This window comes from Synchiropus splendidus, chromosome 1, assembly GCF_027744825.2.
Source record: "Synchiropus splendidus isolate RoL2022-P1 chromosome 1, RoL_Sspl_1.0, whole genome shotgun sequence".
In the NCBI taxonomy this organism is placed as follows: Eukaryota; Metazoa; Chordata; class Actinopteri; order Syngnathiformes; family Callionymidae; genus Synchiropus; species Synchiropus splendidus.
This window is the reverse complement of record NC_071334.1, coordinates 1,010,106-1,028,762: the sequence shown is the minus strand read 5'-3', so window position 1 is coordinate 1,028,762 and position 18,657 is coordinate 1,010,106. Positions and strand designations below refer to the sequence as shown.

The following is an 18,657-nucleotide window of genomic DNA, read 5'->3' as shown; positions in this document are numbered from 1 at the left end:
GGCTCTCTGCTCACAGACTCACTGTCCATGACTCGACTGGCTCTCTGCTCACAGACTCACTGTCCATGACTCGACTCGTTCTCTGCTCACAGACTCACTGTCCATGACTCGACTCGTTCTCTGCTCACAGACTCACTGTCCATGACTCGACTGGCTCTCTGCTCACAGACTCACTGTCCATGACTCGACTGGCTCTCTGCTCACAGACTCACTGTCCATGACTCGACTGGCTCTCTGCTCACAGACTCACTGTCCATGACTCGACTGGCTCTCTGCTCACAGACTCACTGTCCATGACTCGACTGGCTCTCTGCTCACAGACTCACTGTCCATGACTCGACTCGTTCTCTGCTCACAGACTCACTGTCCATGACTCGACTGGCTCTCTGCTCACAGACTCACTGTCCATGACTCGACTGGCTCTCTGCTCACAGACTCACTGTCCATGACTCGACTCGTTCTCTGCTCACAGACTCACTGTCCATGACTCGACTCGTTCTCTGCTCACAGACTCACTGTCCATGACTCGACTGGCTCTCTGCTCACAGACTCACTGTCCATGACTCGACTGGCTCTCTGCTCACAGACTCACTGTCCATGACTCGACTGGCTCTCCGTTTCAAGTACAGCGAGTCGATCCTAGGAGCCGAGCGATGGAATGTGGTTTATTGCTTTCAGGGGACTCGTTGACTCGCTCCTCACTCCAGAGCAGAGGTGCATTCTTGAAGGTCTGTCTGATCCCAGTGGGACGTTAGTGAGGCGTCCTGAGCGAGAAGGTCGCGCAGGGTCACATAGCTGGCAGACCGCTGCAGCCCGTCGTCACCACCACCAGAGGCGCTGCAGCCCAGGCAGATGACCGTGGCTCCCTCCGTCCCGCTGGGTGCAGCGAGTGCTCCTCCTGCTGGACGGCCACCGCAACAGCCTGGACGGAAGGAAGCCCGGTTCTGGCCCGGGGGGTCAGGGCCCGGGGGGTCAGGGCCCGTGATGAAGGACGCGGCAGAGAGGGGGGAAATTCCAAAAGCCTCTTTATTGAAACTTGGACAACAACATCCACCCTCCAGCTTCAGGACATGAGAAGCGCTCCTCAATAAATACCTTTCGTCCGTGACATTATTAAAAATATAGCCATTCAAAAGCAAAGAAAGATCTGGATCACACATTCAGCTGAAAATTACTTTCATCGACTTCCTTTCATCCGCTTTATTTTGGTTTTTCTTTAAATATAAATGCCGTAGAAATCTAGAACCCAGTTTTTCTTATTTACATCAAAAAAGCGCTCCTCCCTCCAGCGCTGGCCTCAGACGGCGCCCTCCTCGGCGCAGCCGCCGCCTGCGATGTAGCGGAACTCCTGCAGGTTGGAGACTCCGTGGAAGTGGACGAAGGCCCCGGCGACGACCAGGATGTGGAAGAGCTGGTGAGAGTGAAACTGCGGGGGAGAGGAGGGTCAGGCTGATGACATCACAGAGGCTGGCGTGCGTGCGTGCGTGCGTGCGTGCGTGGAGCCCACCCAGATGTCGCACTTGCCCGGGAAGAACCTCTCTGGGATGCGGGCGGCGTAGAGGCCGGCGCCGGTGATGTAGAGCGAGGCCATCAGCAGCAGCCAGCCCATCTGGCCGATGGTGGTGGCCTTGATCAGACCCTCGCTGATGACAAAGTGCAGCGTGGGGACCACGCCGCTCAGGCCCAGGCCCACAAACACACCTGTGCACAGGACAGCGCCGCGGGTCAGTGCTGCCGCGCCTCAGCGTCAGCTCACTCGGCCGCCGGCTCACTCGGCCGCCGGCTCACCTGCTCGCACTCCTCGGTACTGTGGCGTGGCGAAGAAGTCGCACTGCGACACGGTGATGGCGGCCAGGCCCAGGACGCAGATGACCATCAGGTAGATGAAGCAGGGCTGAGGTGAGCAGTAGAAGGAGTAGTAGAGCCAAGGAACGAAGGAGCCCATGATGAGGAAGGCGATGCCGCTGTAGTCCAGCCTGGAGGGAGGGAAGGAGAGAGAGCGCCGCTGGCCCTGGTCCTCACACTCACCCTCGCCCCAGCCCCAGCCCCAGATCCAGCCACTCACTTGGAGAAGACCTTGGAGACGCCCTCTGAGTGGCAGTAGACGGTGTGGAAGAGCCAGGAGAAGGACAGGCAGAGGATGGCGCCCAGGAAGAACACGCCGATCACCACCTTCTCCTGGACTGGAGCCACGAAGGACATGTTGGGTCGGAACATGAACATCAGACCCAGAGCCAGGAAGAAGAGGCAGCCTGGACGACAGAGGAAACCACATCAGTCCAGACCCCAACCCGGCCGGGCCGAGCTGAGGCGGTCCACGCACCCAGCAGGTGGGTCCAGATGTTGCCCGTCTCCGTGTGGATCCGGAAGATGCTCCGGAAACAGGCCCGGAACGACGGCATGGGAGGTCTGTGTCCGTGCAGCAGGAAGTCATTGTCCTTCAGCCAGTCGGGAAGCACGTCGTGAGGAATGACCCGCCACCGACCCTCCCACACCTGGGCAGAAGAGCAGGTCGGCCACGTCCTCTGCACCGGGGTCAGCCGCCACTCACCTTGTGAACGAACTCCTCCACGCGCTCCATGGCGTGGTGCGCCTGCAGCAGGGGGGTCATGGCCAGGAAGCGCTCGTCCGTCGCGCCGGGCTCCGCTCTCTCCTCGCTCGCCGGAACCTTCTGGGAATCAAGAACCTCCATCGCATCAACACGGCGTGGCACGTGTGTTTCCTACGGTGCGCAAACGCATCGCCGCCGCCGGCGCCACGCCCTGGTACCGACCCGATCCGGCCACTTGAAGTGGCATCGGACATCGGTGAAATCGGCCTGGCAAATCAACGTCATGCTTGTCGGTCAAAAGTGGTGCCTGTCGTCATGGAGACCCGGCCGTGTGTTGTGCTGTGCGTGTGTTGAGGGAGGGAAGCCATGTTCCTCTCCTCCATGTGTTGGACACTGTTTGGTGATGGAACTCAGGAGTGGAGTTGGTCTCCAGCATCAATGGAACAGTGAACTCTGCAGTGCAGAGATGAGAAACTCAATGTTTCAGGTCTCTGGTAGAAGCCGCTGGTGTCTGCTCTGCCAGCATTATTTAGGGGTTCAATGGAGCCGTCTGTCTGTCTGTCTGCTGTGTCTCATGTCTCTGAACAGTTGAACTATGGAGCAGTCTGGACACAGTTCCTAGATGCTGCTGAAGAAACATGAGAAACCATCAGGTGAAGAAATGATCATGGAGTCAGAGTCTATTCTCCAGATCATGATCCAAACTGTCAGTCCTTTGTCTTGTGAGGTGAAAAACCTTCTCACAATTCTCTCTCCTAAAATGCTTGTTTTCCATGGCCTTATTGAAGATGTCACTCAGACTTTGAGGCTTTAGAATTTGTTGATGGTCCCTAACTGATGGCGGCTCCTAGCATTAGCGCTGCCTGTGAGAGTGTGTCCTCCATCAGTGAAGCCTCATGGAGACGCGGAAGAGGACGCCACCGCCGCCAATATCCAAGTGTTGTCACCTTGGCAGCGGGAGAGCTGCATGTGTTGATGTGAACCAAGGCAGACGAGCGCCTCAGAGAACCTGTGAGGACCACTCCATCTCATCAAAGAAACAGGGATCCAGAGAGTCAGAGTCCACCAGAGTCACACACACACACCACAGGGTGGGATCCCTGCAGAGGACACTTGAGCCCCTCCCCCTCTTTCTGGGAAGGTACTGAAATAAGAAGTCCTCAGGACACGTGGCCGGCACTAGCATGAAGGAGGGCGGACCGACGGGTCGCCTGGCACATGTTGGGTTTCTTTCTCTCTCTCACTCACTCACCCATCACTCACTCACGCACGCACGCACGCACGCACACACACACACACCGGGAGAGTCTCCAGTGAAAAACATCTGCTCCAGTCAGTGAGCAACATGACATTGGCCTCCACGACAGACCTGGTGTGACGGGCCCTGTCCTGCGGGGGCCTCCGACAGAAGGGCGCTCTCTGGCGACGGTGCCGTTCTGTGCCGGAGCACAAAGGCCGGGCCCTCAGGCCCACTCCTCTCTCCTCCGTCCAGGGTGAGACGCTGGACTGACCTCCTTGGGAACTTTCAAGTGCCTCCACCCAGAGAGATTGTTGAGGGTCCAGGGGGAACCTACAGGGACAGAGCAGAAGGTCATGGTTGGCCTGAGAAACGAGTGCACTGGGTCAAGGTCAAGTGGACTGGCTGAGAATGACTTCAGATCATCATTGTGTGAAATTCTGGGTACAGAAGCTGTGGTGCCCTTCTCAGTTTCAGCGCTCCGGTGGGACAGGGACAGCTGGTGTTCACACCCTGGACCAGCTGAAGGTACATGTGCAGGTCGGGACCTCAGGACAGGAGACAGGAGGGCAACGTCGATCGTGCACGGACGGGTTCCTTCATTGACTCCAGACTCCAGCAATGCAGAGTGCATCCGCGCTGCTGCCTCCTCGCTCACTATTACACTTTAGCTGTGCGTCTCCTATAGCGTGCGACCCACTTCCTGGACCGCCATCAGAGCAGGCCTCGGTGCGCTTCCTAAAATGAGCTGCTCGGGTGGTGACAGGCATCGTCACGAGTCTCGACACACAGGGCCAGATGCTCATTTGTCCTAGTGCGTGCGTGTGTGTGTGTGTATGACGTGCGTGTGTATATGACGTGCGTGTCCACCTATTTAGCCCAGTCCTTCTGTGTGAACTTGGACTGGTTCCGCTACAAGTGCCGTTGCACCAGAACCCGGAGCACATGACACACAACGCCCCAGACTACAGTTCCAAGAGACCAGGTCTTGGCCACTGGGGCTGGGAGCTGAGCCTGAGAGGAGCAGCAGGAGGAGGAGGAGGAGGAGCACCTCCCTGGGGGTCAACGGTGAGCTCAGCGCTCAAGCCTGCGACTGTTGAGCAAGAGTCCGGACTTCGGACTTCAGACTCGTGTTGACGTCCTGGACCAGCTGCGGGACACGAGCGGGTCAGACCCGGGTAAAGCACGACCAGAGTTCACCTCAGCAGCAGCAACAACAACAACACACTGCCTGGGACCGAGTCCCAGAAGGAGTCGCTCCGTTCTCGACAGACTCGCACCACATCCGTCACAAGTTACGACAACGGCGTAACACCATTACGTAAATGACCAACAAGACAGGCGAGCAGGCGGAAGCGCATGACTGACAAACAAACAAACAAACAAACCAACCAACCAACCGTCGCCGAGCCGACGACTGGCTGCATTAGCGGCAACACACGACACCAGACGAGGGGGAGAAGCTCGGGTTTGTTTACAGCGAGCTAACAGCCGCTAGCCCGAGCGGCGGGCGCCCGCGAGCCACAACTCCGACAGCCGTCAGAGCCAGAGGTGTCGCCTCGCGGGGAGCTCCGCGGCAGCGCTGCTGTGGACCGCATTAGCAGCACACACTCGCGGAAGAAGCCGAGTCGCGCGCCGACTCCGCCACGGGAAAGTGAAGAAAGTGGCGTCCGGCGCCTGGTTGTGCCCCTCGCGACCGAAACCCACCTTCGCTGTCGCCCCGAACACGGCGGCTCTTGTCGGGAGGCGCTCGACACTTTGGAGAGTTCTCGTCTGCCAGACGGACCTCGCTGACGTCACAGCAGCGAAACCCTGCGTGGTGACGGCCCTCGCACGAGCGACCGCCAGCCAATCCGTGGCCTGCTCGCTAAGCCGCTGCCCAACCCCAGCGAACCCGGAAGTGCCGCGGCAAGAAAAACAACACCACGGTTGTAGTTTTGAGGCTCCTTCGTCCGACGCCTCGGTCAGCCGCTCGGTTCGGCTCCACTTGAGGAGTGAAGAGCCCAGGCGAGGTTCTGGTGGATCGGGATGTGAGTGGACGACTGGTTTCACTCCGCCCAGACCGGTTTTCTCTCCAATCGCCCTGTTAATCTCTTTGGTAGTGAACTCAAACCGCCGACTTGAGACAGGTTCTTCCGGTTCTCCCGGAGGAGCTTTTGGGACCACGTGACCCCAATGTTTGCGCCCTGCGCGAAACACCGTTGAAACGACAAGTGATTGGAATATTTATTATTAAAGCTCCACACAATGGAAAGGGAGAGGTCGGGAACATTCCTGTGACAGTGGTTTGGCCTCTGCCAGCCACCGTAGTGTTGGAACATGCCCATGAGGTCTGCAGCTGCAGAAGAGTCCGGGGACAACAGTGGAGCCTGGTCCCGCTCTCCGTCGAGTCTTTGCTCCACAGTCGTGAGCAGCGTCTGCTCGGAGCCTCCTGGCCTCTGCGTGTCTCCACCAAGGTCTGGAAGGTTCTTGGACTCTGGAACGCAGAGGCCCAGCTCAGACCCAACTCTGTCAGTGCTGACCGGAGCCCGCAGGGCGTCTGTTTGTGGTTCCACCAGAGAACCCTCAGTCATTTGCACACAAACTGGTCCTCCAGCGTGGAGCAGCGCTTGCACTTGACGTAGCAGCACCAGTGGAACTTGCAGTGGCAGCGCTGGTGCCGGAGGGTCTTGAACTGGTCGTAGCCTCGGCCGCAGCACATGAGCTCGCAGCCGTCCGTGCCCTCCGAGGTCTTGTTGCACTGGCGGCCCTGCGTCCCCAGGGAGCCGGTGGTCTGGTTGTGGAGGCAGTAGTCCGGACTGGGGTCGATGTAGACCAGGTCTTCCGGGGTGGGCGCATTGAAGCGTCTGTCCACCAGCTCCAGTTTGCCCTGCAACACAACACTCAGCATCAGTCAGCATCCAGGGCCCCGGTCAGTCCGCTCAGGCACTCACCTTGCGGCCCATCTTCATGGCTGCGGCGCTGTCGTACTTCTCCTTCAGAAACTCGCCCACCCGCCGGAAGTCCGCCAGCTGGAGCCAGCAAGTCTTCAGACTGCAGGAGCCAGACACGCCGTGGCACTTGCAGGCCACGTTAGCCAAGTTGTAGACGGCCTGAGGGAGAGGAACCGCAGTCAGAACCTGACGCTGGCAGACGGTGCCGGAGAGACGCTCAAGTGCAGCACACTGCTGCCTGCTAGCGGCCACGAAACAGACCAGGAAAAACGACGAAAAACCAGAGACGTCACGACTTCACTGGCTACTTGTAGCCTCTGTGCCGTGACACGAGTCCTCTAGTAGCACGAGGCCCCTGGCGCTTCTGTGGGCCGCTGGATGTGTCCATTCGTCACCAGCTTCCATTCATCCATGTCGCGGCCCCTTGTGCGTGTGCCTGTGTTTCATGATTCCCATGAGTCGTGCTCGTCTGGTGGCATTTCTTGCCACACAAAATAAATGCATCCAAGTTACTGACTTGCTACAAAGGGCCAATGTTGTGTCACGGCAACATTGGGTCAAAAAAAGAGCCAATATTTGGGAATGGAAGTGACACGGAAGCACATTGTTTTGTCACATTTCAGTCTCAAAACGCCGGCCCACCAGTGTCACGACCCTCGCCTTTCCAAAGTCACCGTGCGTGACGTGACTCCACGGGAAGTGGAATCACCCTCCCTGACGCGTTTTGGCTGCGGGGACCGTTCGGTCCACTTCTGACCAGCAGAGGGAGCTGGCGGTCTTTCAGTCGAAGACACGAGACCCGGTGGGCTCACACACGCGCGAGCGGTGTGCTTGGCCAGATGAATCAGTCCTAGTGAGGATCACTTTTGGGGAAAACACCTCCTCTCGGTTGTGAGGTTAAACCCCAAAATAACTGTCTGGTTCTGGCTGGGTTGGTGTCCTGCCTCAGGTGAGGTTCAGGGGAAAGCGGTGTTTCAAGGCTGGCGCGGAGCCACACGAGGTCGACTGAAGGCTCCAGGTGGCCCAGGCTTCACACACTCACCTGGCGTCCAGCCTCGTTGTTCTGGAGGTTCATCAAGGTCCTGGCGTGCTCGCTGGAGCCCCTGGGGAAGGTCCTCTCCCTCTCTCGAGCGTCCACGAACTCTCGGGCAAAGCGGTAACCGTAGTGCACGTTGTCGCCGCAGCCGCCCCACAGCCAGTCCCGGGGCAGGTCCCGGGGCCGCGCGGCTCGGCTGCAGCCACAGGTGGACAGCTCGCCCTCCCGGCACGCGCGACTCACGGCGTTGACCACTCCGGCGGCGCTGATGGCGAAGGTGAAGGCCGTTTCTCTGGAGCCTGTGAGAGACGTCACAAGTCAGGCGTCGGCTCGTCTCAGCCCCACATGCCACCGCGACAGATCCGGCCTGCCGGCTCTCTGGGTCCCAGCCGATCTTCCCTCGAATTTCTCAATGTATGTCTTTGAATTGTACACGTCATTACATATTTGTAGTAGACATGAATAAACTGAACAATAACGTCATACACTGCCTGCCGCCACCTGGACCCTGGATCTGGGGTTGCTGCAGTTGGTCAGGTCGAGGTTCACGACCTGAATATACTGACTGAGCAGGGTCTTCCATCAGTGGATTGTTCCTTCCCTGACGGCACGGCCATATTCCACCATGATGAGAGACCGCTTCAGGGAGCGTGAGGCATCGTTTTCACACATGGACTGGCCCCCGCAGAGTCCAGACCTGAAGCCCACTGAGAGTCTTTGGGATGTGCTTTGGCCAGCGGCCACACTCCGCCATCATCAAGGCCAGATCTTGGTGAAAAACTCACCGGACGGACATCAATCCTGTGACACCGCAGAAGCTTATCCAAGCAGTGCGACCCTGTTTTTTGGCCCGGCAGTGTCTACTTCCTCTCTCACTAGAGAGTGATCGGTCTTTTGTCATGGAAGTGACGTCACACCCGCGGATGCTGTCGTGGTTAGTGTGGCGGAATCATGCTGTGGCTGTATAGTCACGAGGGGCCGTCATCACTATTGACCCCCGCGAAGAGAGCGTGTGCACGAAAAGACCTCTGGAAACCTCGAGATCGCCTGCTCAACTCGAACATTCCCACTCCTTTGTCAAACCCATGAGGCTGATGACGATCCGTCTGTTGCGAGTCGTGTCCACCGTGTGGTGCCACGGCTGCTGGACACCGCGCTCACTGTCGCTCCATTCCTCCCCGCTGGCTCAGTGGACGCGCACATGTGGAGCAGTACAAGTCACGCGGCCTGGACGCTGATGTCGCTGTGGAAACGCTCCGCCGGTCACCTGCGCGCCGGAGGAGACTCACCAGCCTGGCTCCCATGGTCCAGGCCGAGGTGGACCTCATCTGAACACCAGTGTGTATTGCGCCCAGACTCGGAGGTGAAACCAAATTAACATGAGAAGCGGGCCGCTTTATTGCCTCGTTTCAAAGTCGGAACCTCTGTCGTAATAAACATTTTACGGCGGCGTGACGTCACGTCGACAGGCTCGGCCAGTCGTGGCGGCGAGCCCTGGGGGCTGGGGCGGACTGGCCCCTGCTCTCTGCGACTTCAAACAGGATGTTCCCGCAGCAGCATTTCAAAAGACTCGGGCAACAAAGGAGAGCGACACCTCGAACTGGGGGAGACAGAGCCGCGCTCACACCTCCGCTGTCTGCCCGCTGCGGATCTCACACGTAGGTGTCGAGCCGCGCGCATGCGCCCCAGCCACTTACCTCTCTGCAGCACCTGCCCGAACACGGACGAGTCGTCCACCGTGCTGCAGTTCCACCTGCGCTGCCGGAACTGGAACTGGCACTCCCGGATCCCGGCCTGGGCTCCCTCTCCGATGTGGCTCATGTGGTCCTGGTAGAGCTGGCACAGCTTCCTCTGGCCCTGCACGCAAGCGCACGAGCTCCTGAGTCCCGACGGCGGCCGACCCCGACCCCGACTCGAGGACCGAGACACTGACCTGCGAGAGCCCGGACAGCTGACTGCACAGCGGCTGCGCTCCGAGGACCAACATCTCTGGACGCTGGGCGGGATTCAGACCCAAAGACCTGCGAGACAGGGGAGATGTCACGCACACGTCTGTCCTTGCGAGGACCCCTCCTGGCCATCGCCCTTTCCCCAGCCACGCACGGCTGACCTGAACCCCGTTAGGCCGGCGTCTTGTGAAAGACACAAGCACATGCACGCACGCACACACACACACACAGACTGGAACCCAGTTACCATGACCCGGTTCTGGTGGCGTCTTCACCCTCACAGTGGGAGTTGAAGAAGTGAGCACTGGCAGAAATAAAAGTCCTCCCTCACAGTTGGTGAACAACTCACGCTGGTTCTCCCAAAGACAGAAGGGCGCGCGCACACACACACACGGCGCGTCCATTTGCGGGAGGCCGTGCAACAACATTGTGACATTTGTTCTCATCCCGCACGCGCGGCCACAGGACTCACCACCAGGAACCGCCCTCCACCAGCGGGAGCTTCAGGCAGCAGAGGAGCGACAGCAGAAGGACGGGGGGTCCCGCTCCGACCTCGGTGGACCTCCGAGTCGCGGACATGAGTCTCTCCTGGAGCGACGGTCGGAAGACGTGTTTCAGGCTGACTCGAACCCGAGGTCCAGAGCAGGCGAGTCCAGGTCTGTCGGAGGCTCCAGGAGCGGAGGCGGAGTGATGGGCTTCCCTGCGCTGGCTCCCCAAGAACACACACCCCTCCCCAGCCCCGCCCCCTCACCCCGTCCCACCCCGCTTCTCCTCATCAAAGAGTTCACCCTCCGAGCCGACATGCAGGGGCGGGGGCGAGGAAACCTCCTCTGGAGCCGCTCCGCCAGACGTGAAGATGAAGCTGCGTCACGCCGCCGACAGCTGTGAGCTTGAGTGGGCCAGACGCAGGCCGGACTCTGCACCGGTCTGACATGTCCGAGCTCTGGCGAATCCCTCCTTCTCCCGCCTCCCTGACGTCTCACGGCCATGACCTTCATCCGCCTTGAGCTTCGTGGTCCCTCACCGCGTCCGGCTGCTGCGACCTGACCGACACTCTGCACCCGCCACACTGGACGTCAGGCTGTGCGTTCGGATCACGGACTGGATCGGCTCCAATGTTGGGCTCATATCTAATTGAATTTGAAAGGCTATTCCGGAAGTCTTTGAGGAGTTGGAACTGAGTCGGGCGCAAGGTTCGGACGTGACTTCTTTTGTGAGGTGACGTTGTGATACCGAGTAGTCCCACCAGGTGGCGCTATGGTGCAGGTTCTGTTTTATATCGACACGCGCAACAGTTGATCTCTGAGCGGAATCTTCGGCCATTAAACGTTTCTTTGTTGAATCAACACACTTTATTTCAACTTCATGGAGACGAGGAGCCTGTGGGGAGCAGTTTGCTTTGTTCACAGACATGGCTAACTTTGCTAACGGGATGGGGCATGGTTGTCTGCGTGAGTGATTCATCTAGCGTGTTTAAGGAGAAAGCTGCGAGAAAGATCCTCTCTGCACGTCCGTCATCGACGCCTCACCTGACCCCGCTGGTGGGCGCAGGCCAGGCTCCGCAGCGGATCAGTCTCGGGGGCTTGAACCTGGTCCGATGGCGGGACCTTCTGCGAGCGTGTCCGGGGCGGGACGGTGCGCGTGAGCGGCTCAGGCTCCGGTCCTGCGCCCCAACACGAGAGCTGTGCTTCAGCGGTGTGTCGCGAGTAAAGCCCTTTATATTCATGCTGCTGTCGCCGGTTCTTGTTGGGGGTCAGAGGTCAGAGTCCTGAACTGAGGGTGTGTGTGAAGCAGGAGCTGCAGCGGGAGGGAGTCAATCTGAGCTTGTAGTAGTCAGTGGCCACACGCTGATGACCAGGGCAGAACTTCATGCAAAGAAGAAAGAGGTACTTATGACTGGTTACTACTCCTCAGTGGCTTCAGGGTTTCACTGAGGCGGCGGTAATGTCGCCACTCCACCACCAGATGGCGCGTGTCTGGGATGGGAAGCGACAGACTCAGGCCCAGATTCCGTCCTCGTCGTCCTGGGAATCGAGACAGGAAGTCAGGCGGTGAAGGGTCGGGAGGTTCTGGCTTGGCCTCTCACGTGTTCGGGGGACGCCTGGTCTTCATCTCCGCTCTTGTGGTCTTCATCCTGCGCCAGCGGTTCCACTCTGGTCTGAGAGCGGAAGAGACGGACAGAGGCTGAGCCGCGGCCACTTCACTGAGGCAACACTAGGGGGCGCTTGGGAGGGAAGCGGAGCGAGCAGTACCTGCAGGCGCAGGTCCTCCTTCTCTCTCCTGGCCATGTCCATCTGATCACGCCTCTCGCTGATGGAGCTCAGCGGCGCCCCCTGTCTGCACAGGACAGAACACCCGTGAGGGCCTGAGCGTGCGTGCGCGCGCGCGCGTGTATGCGTGCGTACTCGATTGCCAGAACTTCCTCCAAGCGCCTCTCTTTCTCCTGCCTCAGTCTGGTCAGGTGGTTCTCCTTCTCAGCCAGTGAGAGCTGTGCTGACGCCAGCTTGTCTCTCACCACCTGAAGCTCCTGCTTCATCTTCTCCATGGAGGCCAGCAGCTGCTCCATCTGACACCCACACACACACACACACACACACGCTGACCATCAGCAGCCCACACCAAGTGTGTCACTCACACCTGGATCTTCAGGGAGTTCTGGTCCAGCCGGTCCAGCTTCTCCATCAGATCCTTCACCTGCCTGTCAGAGGGGAGACCAGTGAACACACACACACGCTCGCCTTTGGTGGGGACCCTGCCCCCGCTGCTCCCTCTGAACCCACCTGCACCAGGGCCCAGCTATTTTGAAGGTTAAACCCTCACCTTGAGGCTTGAGGGGACTTGGTCATCAGCCCAAGGTGCAGCTACACTCATATACACTGACCTCTCCAGCTGCTGGACCTGGTCCTCCAGACTGCCCTTCTGCGTCTCACTCTGGCTCAGAAGTTCCGTCAGTCTGGAGACTTCCTCCTGTAACTTCTCCTGCTGGTGGAGCTTCTTCTCCCAGTCCAGACAGGCAGGACAAGCAGGAGGCTGGGGTCCCATCTGGGGCGCAGGCGGGGCGGAGGTCAGCTCAACCTTCAGCCCGCAGCCCAGCTCCTTGCTGGCCTCCTGCTGCTGCGTCATCTTCTGGATCATTCGCTCCTGCAGGGGGAGAAGTCCATCAGCGGAGGTTCGGGTGGAGGTGTGGATCGGTGCCTGCACCTTCTCGGCCAGGGCGCCCTCTAGTGCCGTCAGAGCAGAGTCAGACTTGGAGGCCTCCAGCTGCAGGCTCTGGACTTGCTCCCTCATGACATCCATCTGCTTGTTTTTGTCCCTCAGATGATCTTGCATGTTCTCCAGCTGATCACGTGACCAAGGAAGGCGAGGTCATCGTTCCAGCATCGGTGCGTGTGTGTGTGTGGGTTGGTTACCTTCTTCAGCAACACTCCCACCTTCCGCTCCTTCATCTCCATGACATCCTTCAAGTCTCTGCACTCTGTCTGGCCACTGATCTTCTCTTCCATCAGAGCACTCACCTGCTGGTTCTTCTGGGACACCAGGGAGTCTTTCTCCGCCACACGAGCACGCAGAGACTCCACCTGATGCACACAGAGATGATGGGCCTCCACTGAAGACGCTTGCCAGACCACCCTCACCTCGCTCTGCAGGATGTCCGCGCTCTGCTCTTTGGCCCTCAGGGACTCCTTCAGCACCTTCACATGCTGACCGCTGTCCGACAGCTGGTTCTTGACGGTGTCCAGCTTGGTCCTCAGGGACAAGATCTCGCCGTCCTTCTGTCCAAGCTGCCGCTTCATCTGCTCCACCTGAGGCGGGAGGGAAGCTGAGGCCTGGGAGGCCGAGAGCCTGGGCTCTGCCCTCACCTGGCTCCTCATGAAGGCGCAGTGAGAACGAAGGGCCTCCGCCTTCCTCAGCTCCTCCTCCCGCTCCTCGCTGCTCCTCGCCGCGCTGGACCTCAGGCCCTTCACCCTGTCGTCCAGGTCCCGGAGGCAGCGCTCCAGCAGGCTGATCTTCACGTCCTGAGGGACACAGCAGCTGACGCCGCAGGGCTCAAGCAGCAGCGATGACCACATGACCAACCTTCTTGTCGATGACGCTCTGGAGAGTCTCTCTGGGCCCAGCAGCGTCCGCTCGTCTGCCGTAAAGCACCCCTCCAGAGTCTGGCACGGGGGAGGGGGGGGGCAGGTGGGGACGGGCCGGAGGTGAGGGGAAGGAGGACGAGTGGTGGAGGGTCACGGGGGACACAACCAGTGGGGGGCAGTGGGGGGAGAGGCGACGCAGGGGCGGGGAGGGGGCTGGAAAGGAGGGAGAGGAGCGGAGAGGGGGGAGGGGGGACGAGTTGCCCTGGAAGGGCGGAGAGACGTGAAAAGGGGGAGCGATGGGGATGGAGGGCGACACACGGCGGGGCAGGAGCTGCCTGCCTCTGACCGAGGAGCCGCGAGGGTCCCACATCCGAGCCGCGTCCTGGACCCCAGCTGGAGCACAGCCAGTCTGCCGCCGCTGCAGCGAGGTGAGCAGGGGGGAGGAGGAGCCGCGAGGGGATGGGAGGGGAGACACGGCCCGATGGAGACGCACAAAGAGCGCCAGCGCACTGAAAGGAGGAAAGCAGGACGAGGACGCCTCAGCCCCAGGACGCACTCTCACACGCGCGCGCTATTGTGAAACGGTGGAGGGGAGGCTGACTCCGTTCGCTCCGAGTTTACTCCCACTTCAGGTCCACGCGCACACGTGTCTCACTCCCGTCGGAACACCTCACACCTTTCCTCTCGCCCCGGAACAGGTGAGGCTTGTGGGCTGAGTCAGGCTCAAGCAGGCACACGCGCGCTCGAAGGCTGATCGATGATTTATTGACTTCTTCTTTTCCAACCACTGGGTGTCCGAGGGAGCCACGTGACCCTCCACCCGCTCGGTGCTGGAGTCGGTGAGTGCGCGAGCCTCAGTGCACTCGCACGGCCAGCCAGGGGAAGTAACCCGAGCTCTGGATTCCAAAGGTGCTGATGCAGAGGCTCAAGATGCAGGTGACCGAGACTGTGGCGGTGGCAGCGTTGTTCAGCTGGTCCAGGCGCCTCTGCAGGGTGGCGTCGTTCAGGTCGCGCCTCCCTGACACACACAGAAGAGCACAGTGCTGAACCATGCAGCAGGGGGCAGCAGTGCGCGGAGACGCGGACACACAAACACGCCACACAGCCGGTCCAAGAGCGTTTATTCAGAACCCTCTGACGCGCCTGTCACTGCGCGCGCGACTGCATCATCTACTCTTGCGAGGACCCCCTCTTGGAGTCAGCTTTGTGAGGAGCGACAGGGTTCAAGTTGAGTGCGAGGGTCTGGTCCAGAGTCCTGGTCAGGTGAGCCATGTGTCTTGGATGGTTCGGGTCAGAAGTGCAGACGGGCCAGCAGCCAGCGGAAGAAGCCGGTCCTCTTGTTTCCGAAGAAACTGATGAAGAAGTTGGTGACGGTGGTGACGAAGATGATTCCCGTCGCCAGGTTGTTCAAGTAGTCAAGTCTCTTCTGGTTTGACGGGACGTTCAGGTCCCTGCGGGCTACACACACACACGCACGCGCACACACAGGGAAGGAGTGAGGATGAGGAAGAGGATGACCGTCGGCTGATCGGCCTGGCTCCGCTGCAGGAGTGGGAGGAGCATCCGGCCACCTGCAGCTCCCCGCGTGCCTCGCTGTTGGTCCGTCACAGGAGGAAGCGCTGGAAGAGCCAGCGCAACAGGCAGCTGCGCTGAGTCCCCAGAGAGGACTTGATGATGTTGGTGGTTAAGGTGAGGAAGATGATGGCGGTGACGGATGTGTTGAGGAAGTTAAGCAGGCGGCGGTGAGAAGAGAGGCCGGAGGACTCCAGGCGAGCTGCGCGCACACGCACACACACACGCAGGTGAGGTGAGAGAGAGAGAGAGAGAGGCCACAGGTGAGCGGCTGAGCGGCTGAGCGAGCTCAGTCAGAAATGCATCCTGGCAAACAGTCCGGTCCGCTCCATCCCCAACACGGAGATGAGGATGTTGGTGATGAAGATGAGGAAGATCAACACGGTGACCTTGTTGTTCAAAGAGTCCAGACGCTTCTGCTCCGCCTCCTCAGTGATGTCACGGCGAGCTACACAGCCAAGACATTCGGCGCGCGCCCAGGTGAGTGTGCTAGTGACGTTAGCGACGTTAGCTGAGCAAGCGCGAGCAAGGGCGCGAGACCTCACCGATGATGACGATCAGGACGCCGGCGATAATCTGAAGAACCAGTGAGAAGGAGATGAGAGTCAGGACGGCGGCGTAGTACCTGCGGCCGAGGAGAGAGGCGGCAGAGTGTGAGAGTCTGGGGGGTGGGGCGGGGGGTCGGCTCATACCTGTAGCCCGCTCCCTGCTCGATGACCGTCTTCATGTGCGTGACGTTGGCCAGGAACAGAGCCAAGTCCAACATCCCCTCCGCCGCCGTCTTCTTGGTGGCGTACAGGTTCATGTTCAGCTCGGCCCCTGCCTGGAAACCACAGGCGACCTTTGACCTCTGACCTCACAGGCAGACTAGTTTGCACTGTGGTAAGGACATTCCCCAAGGTTGAAGGGACCCCACAAGAATTCCAACAATGACCGCACACACACGTGTGTGTGTGTGTGGTGCTCATAAAAGGCTGGAAGAGGCCACGCCCACGTCAGCCTCTCTCCACCCAGGACGCGTCATCACTGACCTGAAACTCAGTGTCGCCTCAGACATGTGAAGCCCTGAGTGGAGATCGCAACAACAGCCTGTCCAACTCCAACCGTGGAAGCACATTGGCCACGCCAGGGTCAGGACACACACACACACACGTGTCTCTCTGCCCTTGTGAGGACCTCTCCCCCTCAACACATGGCTCACCTGCACCAGGTCTGAGAATCACCCAGCTATGTCCTCACAAGATCAGTGTCTTGTCAAGGACTGGTCCCCACAAGGCAGGATCACACGAGTGCACGCTCTCACCTCCCTGGTTGGTTTCACAGCGGGACTCTAATGGACATCAGACGTGGCTCCTCTCAGAAGACACAGCAGAGCCTCAGCTGTGGAGCCGCAGTGTGAAGAGGGCTCTCCAGACCCTGTCACCACCAGGGAGGGTGTCCAGGAGGTCTGCAGACTCACCTGCAGGGGCCCTCCGGCAGGCATGGTGGATCTCATGGAGGCCAAGTCCAACTCCCGGCTCTGGTCTGCTCGCTCAGTCTTCAGCATGTCCTTGCCGTCTGGGGCGCAGAGGTGGAGAAGAGTGAGCGTGGCACGACGGCTCCCTCGTCTCCGCTCCGCTCCAACAAGCGGCTCATTCACCGCCGCCACTCTCCGCCCACAGACGTCAGCCTCCTGCTGGGCCTGGCGCCCGCAGCTCCGAACACACCTGAGCCTTCGCTTCCCAGCGCCGAGCCCAGTTCAGGTGAGAACCAAAGGGTGGTACCTGTGCCAGCGAGGGGGCGGGAGCGGCAACAGTGATGCACACCTGCAGCGCGTCCACTGACCCGCAGGTCATGAGTTCAGAGGCCACTCAGCCTCACATCGCTGACGTCACTGTGGCCCCGTGACTGGCACCGCGGTCCTCTTTGTCCCTGACGACAATGACCGTCTGGTACCACACAGAACCAACACGGACTCGTGCGCACAAAGAGTCGCTGTCAGGACCACGTGATCAATGTTTGCGTGTCGCGCGCCAGTTGCGGCGTTCCTCCTTTCTTGTTTGCCAAGTTTGACGCTCAGCGCAACACGGTGAAGCGCCACTATAAAGCTTTGTAACCCGGTGAGTGAAGCTCGACTTCCCATCTCTCTGTCAAAATAAATGCGCGTGAAGACGCGAGTGGCGGAGAAAGCGGACCCGGCGAGTGTCGAAGAGGTTTTCCTGTCGGACCGCTTCGCTCCGTTTCGCATCGTTAAGCGTAAAGAAACCCACGAGTGGTTCGCGAACGTCGCCAGAAGGGCTGACGTGGCTCTTATTTTGAAAAGTGCTCATGATTTCCGCGCGGATGCGTGCGAACCTGACGCTGGAGGTCCGGCCGCCTACTTGTCGAGTCATCGCCGGAGAGAAGTTCCGACCCACCGCAGCAGGCAGCTGTTGCTCGCGCTCGGCACCGGGGGGGGTGGGCTCTGGCTTGGACCGAAACACGACTCGTGGCCGCCATTTTCACGCCGCTGACTGTGTGAGTGTGAGTGAAGCGACTTTGGCAGGCGTCCGTCGGCGGACGAGGCTCCCCGCCCACCCGCCTCTCCTGCACCTGGGGCCGAACAAGTCTGTCTACATTCGGCTGGGAACTTCCGTTTGACTTGCAGTGGAGATTTGTGACGCACTTTGCCGCCACGGAGGAGGAGTGACAGGTGAAAGGTCAACTTATACACAACTTCGACTCACTTCGTGTCGGCGCGCGGCCGTCTCGCTGGTTGCCATGGAGATAAGCGCGCGCTCGTGATGTCGTGGTGACGCTTGACCTTTCGAGCTGCTCCCAAATTTGAGGTGAGCGTGCTAATGGGCGTCACCTGGGGACGAAGATGAGGTCACAGGCGTGTGTTCTGTCAAGAGCTCGAGAGAATGTGAGGGGCGTCTGAAGCGGGACCAGGCCCTCGCTCGCTCACGGCTCTCTCTGGTCAAGTCACATCTGGCTGTGAGCCTTGGGTCTGTGGCCCGCCCCCGAGACTCTGCTCCACTGCCAGACTGATTCTGTGTCCCACTTGGATCTCGGCGCTCCCAGGTCTGAGTGCCGCCACTCCGGAACCTCCCTCCGCGGCCCCTCTGCCTCGCTGCTCCTCGCAGAGTCCCTGCTTTTGCGCGTGGGGGTCGAAGGTCGAGCGCCAGACCTGACCCCTGACTTGATCTGGGTCCGTACTGTGCCAGTGACTGGATCCGGAACGTGCCTGAACCTGCTCCTCGTCTGGAACCTAACATTTCATCTTCTTTCCAGAACCTGGCCCTGCAGCTCGGATGTCCTCTTTAGGATGGCCCGCGGACA

The 18,657-nt window shown here is 59.8% G+C and overlaps 5 protein-coding genes across 36 annotated transcripts in view; 1 reads left to right on the top strand and 4 right to left on the bottom strand.

Annotated features, from left to right (window-relative positions):
• Positions 1–1,020: 1,020 nt before the first annotated feature.
• On the bottom strand, positions 1,021–5,822 carry adipor2 (adiponectin receptor 2). Of its 3 annotated transcripts, none has more exons than XM_053867781.1 (8): positions 5,496–5,822; positions 3,921–4,121; positions 2,552–2,668; positions 2,324–2,495; positions 2,066–2,252; positions 1,789–1,976; positions 1,508–1,701; positions 1,021–1,426 (listed from the first exon to the last, which is right to left on the bottom strand). In XM_053867781.1, the coding sequence occupies exons 3-8, from the start codon at positions 2,609–2,611 to the stop codon at positions 1,298–1,300; spliced, it is 930 nt and encodes a 309-aa protein (XP_053723756.1). In that variant the 5' UTR covers positions 2,612–2,668; positions 3,921–4,121; positions 5,496–5,822; the 3' UTR covers positions 1,021–1,297. The 3 variants fall into 3 exon arrangements, with proteins under 3 accessions (XP_053723756.1, XP_053723749.1, XP_053723740.1); XM_053867774.1 differs by having other exon boundaries at positions 2,552–2,671; positions 5,496–5,819; XM_053867765.1 differs by lacking the exons at positions 3,921–4,121; positions 5,496–5,822 and having other exon boundaries at positions 2,552–2,706.
• A 191-nt stretch (positions 5,823–6,013) lies between these two features.
• wnt5b (wingless-type MMTV integration site family, member 5b) lies at positions 6,014–10,435 on the bottom strand. Of its 2 annotated transcripts, XM_053867753.1 has the most exons (6): positions 10,179–10,435; positions 9,691–9,778; positions 9,455–9,614; positions 7,764–8,056; positions 6,722–6,880; positions 6,014–6,657 (listed from the first exon to the last, which is right to left on the bottom strand). In XM_053867753.1, exons 1-6 carry the CDS (start codon positions 10,283–10,285, stop codon positions 6,358–6,360), a joined length of 1,107 nt encoding a protein of 368 aa, XP_053723728.1. In that variant the 5' UTR covers positions 10,286–10,435; the 3' UTR covers positions 6,014–6,357. The 2 variants fall into 2 exon arrangements, with proteins under 2 accessions (XP_053723728.1, XP_053723717.1); XM_053867742.1 differs by having other exon boundaries at positions 9,691–10,330.
• Positions 10,436–10,505: 70 nt separating this feature from the next.
• LOC128749140 (ELKS/Rab6-interacting/CAST family member 1-like) lies at positions 10,506–14,155 on the bottom strand. The gene is made up of 10 exons (XM_053848423.1): positions 13,784–14,155; positions 13,342–13,722; positions 13,117–13,284; positions 12,908–13,045; positions 12,588–12,847; positions 12,344–12,404; positions 12,112–12,272; positions 11,959–12,043; positions 11,793–11,864; positions 10,506–11,730 (listed from the first exon to the last, which is right to left on the bottom strand). Exons 1-10 carry the CDS (start codon positions 14,153–14,155, stop codon positions 11,704–11,706), a joined length of 1,725 nt encoding a protein of 574 aa, XP_053704398.1. The 3' UTR covers positions 10,506–11,703.
• A 233-nt stretch (positions 14,156–14,388) lies between these two features.
• On the bottom strand, positions 14,389–18,241 carry ninj2 (ninjurin 2). Of its 6 annotated transcripts, none has more exons than XM_053857630.1 (5): positions 18,063–18,241; positions 16,817–16,914; positions 16,050–16,180; positions 15,903–15,982; positions 15,092–15,559 (listed from the first exon to the last, which is right to left on the bottom strand). In XM_053857630.1, the coding sequence occupies exons 2-5, from the start codon at positions 16,901–16,903 to the stop codon at positions 15,390–15,392; spliced, it is 468 nt and encodes a 155-aa protein (XP_053713605.1). In that variant the 5' UTR covers positions 16,904–16,914; positions 18,063–18,241; the 3' UTR covers positions 15,092–15,389. The 6 variants fall into 6 exon arrangements, with proteins under 6 accessions (XP_053713629.1, XP_053713621.1, XP_053713605.1 ...); XM_053857620.1 differs by lacking the exon at positions 18,063–18,241 and adding an exon at positions 17,163–17,351; XM_053857638.1 differs by lacking the exon at positions 18,063–18,241 and adding an exon at positions 17,064–17,152.
• LOC128754688 (serine/threonine-protein kinase WNK1-like) overlaps positions 17,727–18,657 on the top strand; it is an 18,791-nt gene continuing 17,860 nt past the window's right edge. For 23 of the 24 annotated variants that reach the window (XR_008413976.1, XR_008413978.1, XR_008413975.1 and 20 more), the window contains exons 1-2: positions 17,733–18,028; positions 18,610–18,657. The exon at positions 18,610–18,657 is cut by the window's right edge and continues 723 nt beyond it. The gene's annotated coding sequence lies outside the window, so the exon portion shown is untranslated. Of the gene's footprint in view, positions 18,029–18,609 lie in introns of all 24 variants that reach the window. The other variant, XR_008413953.1, reaches the window with a different exon arrangement.